The sequence below is a fragment of the Lepidochelys olivacea genome (assembly GCF_965140295.1).
Source record: "Lepidochelys olivacea isolate rLepOli2 genome assembly, chromosome: 18".
Classification (NCBI taxonomy): domain Eukaryota; kingdom Metazoa; phylum Chordata; order Testudines; family Cheloniidae; genus Lepidochelys; species Lepidochelys olivacea.
Genome location: NC_140428.1, coordinates 21,326,149 through 21,340,219, shown reverse-complemented (window position 1 = coordinate 21,340,219; position 14,071 = coordinate 21,326,149). Strand labels below are relative to the sequence as shown.

General features: G+C 51.5%; 1 protein-coding gene across 11 annotated transcripts in view; it reads right to left on the bottom strand.

Annotated features, from left to right (window-relative positions):
- SAMD11 (sterile alpha motif domain containing 11) overlaps positions 1-14,071 on the bottom strand; it is a 217,826-nt gene that overhangs the window by 16,331 nt on the left and 187,424 nt on the right. For all 11 annotated transcript variants that reach the window (XM_084651899.1, XM_084651902.1, XM_084651905.1 and 8 more), the window contains 3 exons: positions 3,811-3,926; positions 3,108-3,186; positions 1,714-2,414 (listed from right to left, as the gene is read on the bottom strand). In XM_084651899.1, coding sequence (XP_084508025.1) covers positions 1,714-2,414; positions 3,108-3,186; positions 3,811-3,926 — 896 coding nt within the window. The remainder of the gene's footprint in view (positions 1-1,713; positions 2,415-3,107; positions 3,187-3,810; positions 3,927-14,071) is intronic.

The following is a 14,071-nucleotide window of genomic DNA, read 5'->3' as shown; positions in this document are numbered from 1 at the left end:
ATGGATCCACATGCAAGAGGTAATGCTGCCTGGCATTCGGAGATGCCCCAGGCACAATGGGACGGAGGGAGCTGCAGCCTTAATTCTATATTTCCCTCTCATCAAACTATGGAAATACAGGGAATGTAGAGACGACGAAGACCTAGCAGATACTCCAGGCTGCCCCAAACCAGCTGCCAGAGAGGATTGCTTCCTCCAGTACATTCCTGAGCAGTATGTTGAACTGTACCTCGAGCGATGGGCTTTGGGAGATTGTCCCATGGGTCTATTTTTCACCTGTTCACCCTAAAAAGCTTTCCCTTGCTCATCTCTGTCCTGTTACATTTGGGCATGTCTCCTACAGTACCCCAGACAATCCTTGCACCTCCTTCAAATACTGAGAGGTGGCTCCTGGATCCCACCTCTCCACAAGCCTGGTTATCTTTTAGCCCAGCTATACATATTTAATTCTTCTAGCCTTTTCCCTCGCAGGTCAATCCCTCCAAGCCCTTAATCATCTTTGCTGCCCTGCCCTGAAGCCCTCTCCAATTTATCAATGTCTGCCTTGAACGGAGGCTTCCAAATAAGGTCCAGCCAACTCCGCGTAGACTATCCCCTCTACTCTGTGAGGACGTCATGCTTCTCCATACAGCCCAACACAGCATGGCATTTTTCTATCACCGTGTCATTAGCTTTGCCAATACCCAGTCAAACGCCTCAGCATCAACTGCTCAGCCCACAGCTTCCAACCATGCACACTTACATACCCAAGGGGGCAAGAATTCTCCTTCAGTCACATTTATGGTCTCCCACTTTGAATCTCAGCTACACTGGAATTGGAAAAGGTTCAGAAAAGGGAAACAAAAACGATTAGGGGTATGGAACCACTTCCGTATGAGGAGAGATTAATAAGACTAGGACTTTTCAGCTTGGAAAAGAGACGACTAAGGGGGGATATGATAGAGGTCTATAAAATCATGACTTGTGTGGAGAAAGTAATTAAGGAAGTGTTATTTACTCCTCATAACACAAGACCTAGGGGTCACCAAATGAAATGAATAGGCAGCAGGCTTAAAACAAACAAAAGGAAGTATTTCTTCATACAATGCACAGTCAGCCTGTGGAACTCCTTGCCAGAGGAGGTTGTGAAGGCCAAGACTATAACAGGGTTCAAAAAAGAACTAGATACGTTCATGGAGGATAGGTCCATCAATGGCTCTTAGCCAGGATGGGCAGGGATGGTGTCCCTAGCCTCTGTTTGCCAGAAGCTGGGAATGGGCAACAGGGGATGGATCACTCTATGATTACCTGCTCTGTTCATTCCCTCTGGGGCACCTGGCACTGACTACTGTCGGAAGACAGGATACTGGGCTAGATGGACCTTTGGTCTGACCCAGTCTGGCCGTTCTTATGTTCTTCCTAACTGCTGCACCATCCGAGGTCCACTTTTACCTTGGTCTAGTATTTTCCCTTCTCACGGGTTTGTGGCTCACCCCAGCCTGGTACGATCTCTGGGTTAATTAGTGGTCTCTTTATGACCTCTGAGTTCTATTGTTTCAAGCCGGGCCCCTGACATTAATTTTTTTTGTTTTAACTGTAGATGCTCAAACCCCACAGAGACGGATGCACCGTGAATAGACTAGCACGCCCATTCTTCACATCCTGTAAAACCGATACTCTGCCAAGACCCCCTCCCATGCCGGTCCCCCCATAGCTATGAGGCTCTCACCCTACCTGCGTGGAAATAGGGGCTCATCGTATAAGGGAATCCGAAGGGCAGCGGCTGAGGTGGTGGGATGGAGGCCGGAGGGAGGTATTTCACCTCATTTTTATTGATGCCTTGGCCAAGCAGGTGGCTGGGTGACTCAGTGCTTGAGGAGCTGCAGGGGGCATTCTGGCCGGAAGCCACTTCACTCAGCTCCTTGGCCCCCTCGTAGACCTTGCCTGTCTCTTTGCACTCTTTGAGTTCACTGGCTGAGCTGCTGCTCTCAGCTTTCAGGCTCTCCGGCTTCTCGTCGCTCACTTCAGCATCGCTCTCCGAGTCTTTCATCTCCTCATCGTTGCAGTCGGGCACGCCATCCCGCGCCCGGGGCTCGGCAAGCTCCTTGGCCTCGTGCAGGCCTGGAGGCTCGGCCCGGTGGTGCACTGATTTCCGGCTCCCCCTCCGGCCCTGCTCCTTGGGCGGGGTGGTGCTGGGCACCCCGTGGTTCAGCGAGAGCAGCGGCGTGTTGTTGTGCCGGAGCACGAGCATGGCGTTCCTCCGCGAGAGCTCGTCCCGCAGAGGGTGCCCCTCGGGGATGTCGTGCATGTTCCGCAAGGCCGGGTGGTCCTGGGGCAAGCCCGGGTGCAGGCTCAGCGGGTCGCCGGCCAGTAGCCTCTGCCGATGGAGATTCTCCAGCTCCTTCTGGCGGATGATCTCGGCCGACATCTCAAGCCTGAACAGGGAGAGAAAAATGAGTTGGGTTTGAAGGTCAACTCCTCATTCACTAGCAGCTGCAGCTTCGGAGCTCAAGGGTCTAAGGCCGAGTTTGGTGTGCCGGTGGTTTTCACACCCTTGTATTGTTTCAGTTAATCTCCCTCTGACATTGCACTATTTCTGCTGCACAATTGAAGGCAGGGAGTCCGGATTCCACCCTCCCCTTTGCGAACCGGGCTCATTGTCAAGTTCCTAGGAGCAGGGCTGGCTGCTTGGGAGGTGCTGGTAATGGGGTACAGAGCCTTTCACCTCTACGTCACGGGTTCAAACCCAGCAGGCATCACCACAAGCTCTCACCTTCTCACTCCTTAGATGCCTGAGTGTCATGAGTCTGGCAGTCTCAGGCTGCATCCAAGGGGTTCCAATCAGAAAAACCACCTGCACAATGGTAGTCTCAGCGGAGACGCCAAGCACTGGATGGGCGTGAGGGCCGAACTAGGCCCTCTGCCTGCGGGGGGAAAGCTCGCACTCTTGCTGCCTATGCTGTTGTCCTGGAGAGGGAGGGCTTCCTTCCCCCGGGCTGCCCATATAGCACCAAGGTCACACCCTATTCTGACTGCGGTGAGGAAGAAGGCCAAAAGGGGATGGAAATCTAGCCCAAAGCACAGGCAGGCTCAGATGCAGGGAGCTCCTCTGGGGCAGCGCTCCATACCTGGCAAGATTCTGTTTCCGCAGCATCTCCTGCTGCCGTGCAAACATCTCTGCTTGTGCCGGCTGCAGAAACCCGTAACCTGTGGGCAGGGGAAAGCATGACAGATGCAGGGTTACACAGCACTCACTCTCTGCGGGGCCAGCTGTGCAGTGAAGGGCCACAGAACTGCTCCCTCTGAGAGATCCCTCTCCACGATGGGGGAACTGTCCTTGCTGCAATCCCAGTGAGCAACACAGATGTGATTTCCTGCGGCTCACAAGACCCTAGCTATGCCAAAAGGTTTCCTGTAACGCTCCCACAGGGTGACTTCGTAGCTGATTCCATTTCTGCTGTTCTGCCTCATTCAGGCTGCACAATGCAATAGGCACATATCCCCCATTCTCTGCACCAGGCTGCGGCTGCCTACTGCACAGGGGGTGCAAGGAGCCTGTCCCGTCCCCCTGTGAGGCAGGTCTTGCTCTCTGCTAGCACTGCTGTGGGGCTAGACACACCAAAGGGACCAGGGAGATGGCATCGCCTGCTCCCTTCTATACGGGCCGGAGCAGCTGAATGGCCACATGAGGTGCATTCAGAAGCCATGGGAGAGGGCAAAGCACCCACCACTGCATCCACTGGGGATGCTCCCAAGGCAGGGCTGTGGCAACGAGCTACAACACAGCCCTCTCCTCCCACCCACCGCGTGGACCATCACCCATACACTCACCTGGAGTCTGGCACAAAGCTGAAGGCACCCCCAGGAAGGGAGGTCTCAAGTGAGGCCCTAGCGCAATGTGGGGGGCATTCTGGGGTGACAGCAGAGGCGGTGGGTGGGACATGTCCCTAAAGAAAATGGAAGAGATGTAGAGATTTAGCACTGCTCGGTGCTGATCGCAGCAATTCAAGTGTGAGCTTAGCTCAGCGGGCGCGCTTGCATGCTGGGCTGTATGTTCTCTGACATACACACACACCCCTCCTCAAGCACAGCTGGGGCACACCTGTACAAAGACACCTGCATGTTAAAGGACAGCCTCTAGCTCAGCCACTTTCTAAGTGAGACTGATACAGGCTGGTCTGCCAGCAAACTGCCACCATTAGAACCTGACTCCTCATTGCTCAACAGCATGCCACCCCGTAAATGCGCCTTCTGTCTCATGCACAGTGGTCCCTCTCTTTAGGTCTGTTCTCTCTCTCTCTCACACACACAATAATTGCACCCCTTTCCCTTGTTTGTACGTGCCTGAGCTGGGCTATAAGGTCTTTGGGACAGAAGCTGTGTCTTACTGGTTTGTAAAAGCCCCAAGGACATTACATTACAGAATGAGCTGTAGCCAAAACTCTCCCTGAAGCCAACGGGAGCTGTGCCCGAGTTAAGGGCAGAGAGAGAGCGATCAGAGATAGATCCCCCTAGAGATAGATGCAGCCGAGCAGCAGGCCCACACTTGCTGTGTGAGTGACCAAGAGGGAATGCTCTCCAGGATGCTACACAGATGGCTCAAAAACTCTGCTTGCCTTGAGACAAAGGAGTTCGCCGTGAGACTCCTGCTGGCTGGACCCGGGTGCTCACACCAGCACGTGGGTGTGCAAATGCTGCACTCTGACAGACAGTTGGCTCTGCCATTCCCTCTCCTGCCCTGCTCCTCCAAAAGCTTCCGATATTCCCATTGACCATGGGTTTCCCAGCCAGCTGTTCCGGCCCCACAGAGGCTGCTGCTTTGTGATGGCCACAGAGTGAAGAAAACACAACATTTGATGAATTAAAACAAAGCAGAGCGGAGGAGGGTCAGGCCAGGAGTTGCCCATTCCTTTCCCACTGAGCAGCCACCAGCACCATCCGCCCCAATCTCACAGGGAACGTGAGCCCTCTGTCCCCGCTGAGCTGAGTGTCATTGATGCTCATGGGGCCAGCACCCATACGGAGCCAAGCGCAGACACTCAGGGTCTCACAGGCCCTGATGTGAACGGAAGTTTGGTGGGGGAGCTCACAGTATCCAGGTGTCAAAGGTGGGGAGGAGGTGGACACAGCAGCTCCCGGCATTGGCTCCTTTGTTACCCACATACCCACTGCTATCTCACTCGTTCCCAGAACTGACCCGCGGCGCGAATGGAGACTCTGGAGGCTATCCGTGCTGGCAGGTTTTTGGTTGAATTTCGTTCTTATTTGCAAAACTTGATAAAGAAAAAAACGAAGGGGATAAAAGAGGAGCAGACGATACAAATCTGTATGCAGGGGAATGAAACAGATCCCACCTGCTTCCCAGCTTCCCGCTCCGAGAGATTTGGCTCTACCGCGACGTACGCTGGGAGTTGGCTGGGCAAGGGGTGCACAGGACAGCACCGTGTAAGCACTCGTCTTTCACCTCAGCAAACCTCGGTTAAAACTGGACTACGTTACAAGTGAAAAGATATTTTATACTTTTGGGGGTGGGGGTCTCAGTGAGGACCCTAATGGTTATCCAACCCCTGCCCTGCACGGTACGACTGGCAGCCTCTTCTCTGGAGACAAGGGGCTGCTGCAGGTCGGAGGCGAGGTGCATTGGCAGAGCTCTGGTTTAGAGGAGTGTGCTGCAGGTGAGTGTTGAAGTGGGTTGGCAGAGCCGGAGAGAGGGCTGGCATGGTAGGGGGCGCTGCGGGTGAGCGGAGAGGTGCCTCGGCAGAGCCAGGGTGGGGTCCCATGCCTCAATGTGATGCAGGATGACAATACAGCACACTGGCCTTAGCCCAACTCTAGCTAATAGTAACCGAAGTGGAAGGTAGGGGGAGGAGACACAACCAGAGAGCAGGCCAGGTAAAGCCCACAGGAAGCAAATAGGAGCCAAGGTCTCTTCCATTAGTCAAATCTGCCTGGGAAGCCTGCAAGCAAATCTCTGGTTTCCGGCTGCGTGTCTCTTAATTCCCTTTGATGGCCACTTAGAACATTATTACCTTCACCGGGGCATCGAAAGGCAAAGCCAGGCACTGTGCTGTTTATTTTCATTTTACAACATCTTCCCGCAAAAAAGACTTCAGGAGGGGACGGGGGTGGGGAGTGTGACGAGTGCGTGTGTGACAGTGCAATGCACAAGCACCCACACAAAGCATTTGAACCGAAGGGGCGGGATGCGTGTGTGTGTGTGTGTTGAGGGGGGTTTCCCTGCCCCAGCACTGCAGAGGATGAGTTATCACTCTGGTTATACAGCTACAGCCGATGGCCATTTTTTGTGCTTCGCCAGATTTCCAAAACCTGTTCCAACAGCAGGGGAAGGGGGGCGGAGTGTCTCCTTCTCCTCTCCCTAGATCTCCCTGAAACGGCTCCATCCCTCCATCAGCCAGCACCAATGCTGTGACACGCACGCAGATCCAAAAAGGGATGGATTGAAATATTTCCCTGAATCAGACGTCCCTCTCCCTGCCTCCACCCATTCCCATCTGTCTTTGCCTCCCCGCCTGTCTCTTGCTTTTCTCCCCTCACTCTTTTTGTCTATCTGTCTCCTGCCCTTCCCCGCCCCTCCTTTTCTGTCTGTCTCTCCTTTCTCTCCCCCCCACCCCCCCGCTCTCCTCTAAACTAATTGCACAGCTCGCTGTGTCTGGAGGAGAGCCACAGATCGATCCGTCGCTGTTGAAATGTTAATGCTAATCGTATAACCGCTCCGCCAGCGCCTCGCGCTTCAGTGGCAGCTCCAATTAATCTCAGGTAACGCAGCGCGTGACCTTCGGCTCAGTGCCGGGGCAGCAGCCAAGCGATGCTTATGTAATTACACCATGAAGTGTGTAATCACCTGCCCTAATCCCTGAGGCCTCACAATTAGCTGAGGCCTCGGTCGCTGGGCTGCCAAGTGCTTTGCCACCCCGGACAGCCTGCAGATGAATAACGGACAATTAAAGCGGCATGACGGGGGCTAGGAGGTGTTGGTTCGATCGTAATTAGCCGTAATCATGGGGAGACGAGCCTGGCAGACGTGCTGTTCGTTTTATAAGAAGCAATTTGGGAAATCAAGTAGCTTTTAACTATTGCGCGGCCTCCCTGCCTTTTATAAAGACAGGAGAGGGGAGTCTGACTAGGCTCCGGCACCCCGCATAAGCCCCAGGTGCAGGCTGCACAAAGAGCTCGCAAGGAAAGGTTAGAAACAAAGGGAGCCGTGGGGCGCCTGCTTTTAGCTGGCAAGAGACACTATGCGAGAGGGATGAAGAAGGGCTCCGTGGGGATCAGGGCTGTGCACTACAAAATGAAAGGCCCCTCACTTCCGCAGCAGCACAATGTCACGTTACAGGGCCGAGCTTCGATCTTGGAGGCCTTCGCCTGCCCTCAGCTGTTTCCCGTTCGTTCCCATTCTGTATCATGCACTCGGTTCCAGAAGCCAAGCACACTTCCTTTCCTTTACAGGCACGCTGATCGCCTGCAACCGTGGGCTGGCCAGTGTGAGGTATGGAGGTAAGAAATAATCCTGGGGAAGGAGGGAGGAGCTGTTCCTGCGGTGCCTGAGGGTGCTGCTATCTGAACTTACAAGGCATGCCAGGCCACAGGAGTTACAGGGAACTGTTAAAGGAGAGGCTGTAGAGGGCTCTGTGGGGTAAGCTTTGGGGGGGTTCTTCCAGCTAAAGAGGCAGGTCCTGTCTATGCTACAAACGCATCTGAGTCAGGGAACAAGCCCAAAGATTTTAAAAACAGGGCCGAGCCCTGTCTACGCCACAGAACAGTGCTTTAGTCCTGTCAGGCGAGGTGGCCAGACAACAGCAGCATTTGCAATGTAAACAGAACTCTGCAGAGTTTTTCGAGTCTGTGGCCGTAAGTAAGGGCTAGGGCTAGGGCTAGGCAGTGGGCTGGAAGTCACACCCACAGAGGGGAAGGAGGAGCAGGGCGAGGTCAGAGAGAAAGAACTGTGACCCAATCGGCGCTCCCATTATTAGTACCGCTATGCAACCAGTTTTGCTACTCTGAAATCAGAGCTGGGAAGTCAGAGGTTCCAGACTTCCTGGACAGACCTGGCCTGAATCTTTACAGCTCTTCTCCTTTGCCACAACTCTACGCATCAGCTGTCATCCACTCCTGAGCCAAAGGTGAACTGGAGTCACATACCTACGTGCCCATAGCTCACTTAGTCTGCAAAACTGGGCTAAGGGGCAGGGCAGTATGGTGCACGTACCCCCCATCACCTTCACAATATCTAATGCTGCAAAACAAGCTTCTGCAGCTGGAGTAATCAGGACGGTAGCGTCCATCCTGGTGCAGTTCCACAGATCACACGTGCGATGCATATGATCGGGGAGCAGAGCCCCCGTAGCGAGATCACCGTTTAGTATCTCCTTAACGAACTGGAAATACCAGGAAGGACGTCACACATCTACTGGGAGACGGTGCCCAAGAAACATCCCCGCCAGTGAATTGCTGTCCTCATTTCTTAATGGGGCCCTCGGCACAAAGCAAGTCAGGAAGTGTGACACCTCACGGCAGTGAACGCTGTGCTCTTGAGGAGTACCATTCTGAACCCTCCCTTACCCTAACCCAATCCTCTCTGTACTCACGAACTACGGCGTGGCACCGCAACCTCCCATGTGCCCTGGGCCCCAGTCCTGACCCCGAAGGGCCACTTGCAAGAGTGAGAGGTGACTAGCTAAGAAGGGCAGCAAGCATGCTAATTAACACCAATTGTACTGGCAGATTTGGGGATATGGAGACCTCCTAGAGGGAGACCCACCACTTATGTCTAAACAGGCCAGATAGTAGTGAATTATACTGAATCAGTGACTCAGGGGTGAAAGAATCCATAGCCAAGCCAATAAGCAAGGCCACCTTGCATACAGAGCTCCCATTGAAACACATACATTGAAAATAAAAGCCTTGGGCCAAATCCTGAGATCCCTGTTCAGTTACACCTCAGCCTTTACTCAGGTAATATTCCCACTAGAGTAAGGACTGAGAAACCACTGAGTAACAGCCCTGTCCCCTGAGAACCTGAACCTAGCCCTTGCCAATTACATTTGTTAAGCCCTGTCCTTGTTTTACAGAGAGCACTTCTGCATGCATTGTTACAGCATCTTCCTCCTCTTTTTAAAAAAAAAAAAAATCATAGATGCCAGCTGGAGGCTTGTGTGTAGGGTATTAGGGGATTTGCACTGCATGCTGCTAAATTTGATATGTCCTTTAACAGGAGACAAATGGTTCACAAGGCTTAAAAAGTATTGACTTTTCTTTAACAATAAGCGCTAATGGCCTTCAAATAATCAATATTTAAAGTCATTATGGGGTTACACATTATACTGTTAAAACCAAGCATTCCATATTAACCCCATCTCGTCCTCCCAAATCCAGAGCTGCAGGCTTACAGGAGCTGAGACTGGTGAACTGAGAGGGTCAGGAAACACAGATTGAAAGCGGCAAGGCATGGAAATAAATTTAGAGAGGGTAGGAGGGAGGGGGGAAAAATGCACGAGAGCGCCACTTTATTCTGCTTTGCTTCTGATAGGAAGAGACACTTTAAACCTGAGGTAATGGGCAATTGGCACACAGCTCTTGGCTGGTTTGCAGCAGGCAGTTTTAAAACCTGTCCACAGACTCCTGCCCCACCAGGGAGGGAAACTAAATAAACCAAAAGGGTTTTTTGAAGAACATGTTTGGGGTCTCCAGGTACAAGGAGACATGCACCAGTTAGACGACATGTACCACATGATGGAATGATAGAAATGGCATTAGACAAGGAGGGGCTGGGGAAAATTCTAACCGGTTTTAAAATCAGTTCAGTCAAACCAGTCCAGGCCGCCTGGATCCTGGTCTGGGCTATGGCCCCAGACAGCTTGAAAACTGGTTTGAATTTGGGGGTAAATCTCAGATGTAGACCAGGCCAGAAAGCGATGAATGCTGAGTTCACTGGGGTTGAGTCTTGGGAGGGATTGGAATGGGGTGAGGCATGCAAAGAAGAGAGCTAGAGTGCAAAAAAGCCCGACAGAGGGCCCAGGTATACAGATGAGAAAAGGAAGCCCTTCAAGATCAAGAGAAGGAAGGGGGGAATGCAGGAGCTGAGGGGTGCCAGGCCTGGCCCAGAGTTAAAGTCAGCAGTAGCAGCAGCATTGGGAAAGAGGCACATCCTGAAATCCTCCCTAAGTTTTTAAGGAAAAACTTCCATTGCCTTTGAGGACAGTTTTGCCTGAGGAAGGACTTCAGAGTTTGTCCCCAGCGTTTGACAGCTACCTGCTAACCAAAGACCAGCCGGACCGCCACTGGGATTCAAGGAGCTACCAATGGGTGCTCTGATTTTCAGCCTTCCCCCTTCGAACTGTACATGGCACGTTTCCCAGCACCCGGGGTTTTTCTCTATTCTTTATTAACTCAGCTCCCCGCCACCTTCCACCCGCCATTATTTTATGTGCTCCCTGGGAAATGATAAATGGAACCCCAGAATGAATTATGCCCCACAAGTCTCTGATGCCGTGCAGTGTTAACAGCCACTGAACAAAGTACAGCTCCACACAAGCACAAAACACACACACACGCATCTGAAGTATCACATAAACCGCTTGGTTTTATCCATCTGCAGAGATGGTTCATAGATCGACCAGCCTTCTTTTGATCACCTGTGCAATGCACTTCAGATGCAGGGTATAAACATTTTTCCAGAAGAGAGGGGAATGCTAACCTCCCCGATCACGTAGCTGGGCCAAATTCCTGAGACCACCCCTGAAGGGAGAAGGTGGAGGTGGATGGAAAAGAACACTAAGCCCAATGGGGATAGACAGAGCAGCAGATGAAAGCACTAGCCTTTCACCTCTGAAGACTGGTTCAGATTTGAGGTTTGGCAGGCTCTGCTTGGAACCTAATCGGTCATTTATTGCACACACATATGCAGAGCCTGGTCTGATGAAGAAGCTTCTGTTCAAACAAGGATGTAGATAGCGACTAGTGGTAGGTGCCACAGGATAAACCAGAGGGCCTAGCACCCTGTGTAGGAAACTGGGAAGCCAAATGTCTCTCCAACAAAAACAAGCAAGCCCCCAAGAAACTCAGTGGGTACAAAACAGAGCCAAAAACAATCCCTCATCTCTAGAGAGGGTGGTTTCCATCCCATTTCACATGGGGCATAGCATCATGAAGGTGGGGGCGGGTGTATAAGCTAGAGAGTTTGGAATCTAGAGCCAAACTTTTCCAAGCCCTTTAGTAACATTCAACTAACCAATCTTCACAATAAGAGACCCCATCTTCACAAACAAACCTCCGAGATCTGGGCAGCCTTTACTTCTGGGTCTGAATCTAGATCTGTAATTAACAGCTATGAATCTCTAGAATGAGCTGAACCAAAGCCCTGAAACCAAACACCCAGGAGCTTGGAAAAGTCTGGATCTAGATTCCAAACTCTCTAGCTTGGACAAAAACCAAGCCCCACCCATCTTCCTGAGCATTCATCAGCTCATAGTAATCGTTTCGCAACCCTCTTCACTCCTGACAATTACAAATATATACCTTTCCCAACTGGATGCAAAGGTCTCAATATTGGTCCTCTGCAAAAACCGTGGTGCCACCTTGATAAATAAACCTGGGTTGCTGGGTTTTTCCCCCTTGCCATAACTAATAGATGAATTCTTGAGTGGCTAATTCTTCTCGCCAGCAAAGCCACTATATTTGTGAACTGACCTGATCCCCACAAAGCTCCCAACAGGAAGCTGAAATGGAATTTTAACACCACGCCAAGCAGCTCACATCCCCTCGCATCATGCATTATTCCCTCTGCACCCAGGAAAAGAGACACCATCAATCCACCTGCAGTTTTCTCTGTGTGAGCCAGCTCCTTCCACCACCTTTTCCTCCACCTCCTCCTCCACTGCCTACCTGAGCCAGCTGCCTTTTAGACTTTCCACACCCTTCCTGCTAAAGGAGCACAAAGGCTACTTTGAGTTATCTTATTGACAGAGACCACAGCAGACAAATACAAAACCTGAGGCCAAGACCAACAGGGAGGGCGAGAGGAGGAGAGATTAACCCTCCGAGTGCTTTGTCTCTGCAATTTGTGGCCTTGTCTTCTACAGGCATTCCTAATGCCCTCCACGGTGCAATGATAAAGCAACACAAAACACAGCCGTTAAGAGTGTGGGCAGCGTGATGCAGGATGGCCCCAAGCAACACTCAAGTGGTTAAGGATCTCTGAGGAGAAATAACGATCATGGGAACCAATGTGAAGCAGACTTGACAAGCCCTGACCACAGGGCATAGCTGAAGCTGCCTGCCTCCCAGCAGGACCCCTGCAATTATCCGTCAGCTCAGCTGACAAAGGATTATCACACCTGAGAACTTTGCCAAAGGAACAGGTAGACACATAGACACAGCCTTTCTTGCACCCTCTTCACAGGACCAGAAGGCTGCATACAATCAATCTGTCGGGTCAGCTGTGCTTTGCACACAAGAAAAGGGGCATAGAAAACCTGCCCAGGTCCAGCTAGGCCCACGGTGTAAACTTTTAATACAAAACGTCCCAAAGCTCCTCGGGTAGCTACCTGCCCCAGACACTTGGGGGCAGCCTCTGCAAACAGATCCAGCATAAAGGACTGCCCTGATTTACTCACTAGGCAATTCTACTGAAATAAACGAGGCTTCTGAGTGTATAGGCCAGGGAAGGATATAGCCCCTCAGTTTTATACCCATCAATTCAGACAAGTGGTGGTCTCAATATCTACAGTGCAAACATGCCGATAACTAGTGGGTTGCAGGTGGGCCCAGAAATTCTTACTCCATGCAATAAGACTCTCAACTACTTGCACCTTTCACCTGAGGACCTTCAAGACCTTCAGACAGTAACTAAACATACTCTGTTTTACAAGTGAGCATTGGCATCATCTTACAGATGGGGAAACCGAGGCACAAAAAGGGTAAGTGACTTGGCAAAGTTCACAGAAAAGGTTAGTGTCAGAGCCAGGAATAGAACCCGGGAGTCCTCACTCCCAGTCTCCAATATAATCATTAGTCCACACTCCTTTCCATAGCTGGGAGTAGAACCCAGGAAGGAGTCTTGACTCCTGGTCCCCTGATCTATCTACTAGACCTCTCTCCCTCCATGATTGCCAAAAAGCACACAGATTCCCTAACTTGCAATCCCGCTGGATTACACTTTCTCCACACAAGATTTAACACACTCTGGCTTGGGCTTCATTATCTTCTCTCCACCTGCCTGGCAGTCCCAGGTAAATCCTGGACTTGATACCTATTAACATGCATTTTTAGGTTGCCCTTCCAATGTGTGCACACACACACCCCCTTCCATAAGCGCTTCCTCAGCCAGTTTTCCGGCTGGCCTGGCAGCCTTCCAGGCCACACGTAGTCAGAGAAGTTTTCCTACCAACTGGCTGCAATGAAACGCGCCTATCGCTGCATTCCTGACAGGTCTGTCTACAGCACGCATCGACTGTATTGGATTGTACTGAATGGGTTAGCCAAAGTGCAGCTGGTAGGACAAAGGTTTATCAGGACCGCTCAGTCCCTGCACGCAGAGAGCCACTGGGCAAAGGATTCCCCCAGGGATATGAGCTGAAAGAACCAGTTTCCCCACACACGCACTCCTATTATTATTTGCAGTTTCCTTCCCACTCACCCGCAACAAGAAAACAAGAAAGACCATTAGCAAAGCCTAGAGTGAAGCCCTCCACAGACTTTCCAGGCCCCCCAGAGGGTGTCAGCCCCTGTGGCAGCCAGTCCAATCTCCTGCCTCTTCATTTCTCCTCTATCCATGCAAGAAACAAAGACGCCTTTAATTTAATTTTGCTCTGAACTCCTTCATTGTGGAGGGAACATCTTATAACACAGAGTGAGATAAATGATCTGGGTAAACCAAGTTTCCAGCAGCACTGTCTGAGCAAAGAAGCCTCACATCCAAGTCTTGTCCTTCAAAAAAAAAAATTCCCTCTCGCTCAGCGTCTGTCCCAGGGTGTCAGTTCCCTTTTGTTATTATCTGGGGCAGCTATAAAATTCTAATTTAAACAGTTTAGCATGTTCTATGCCAAAAGGACAGGTTACACGATACCGTCAACTC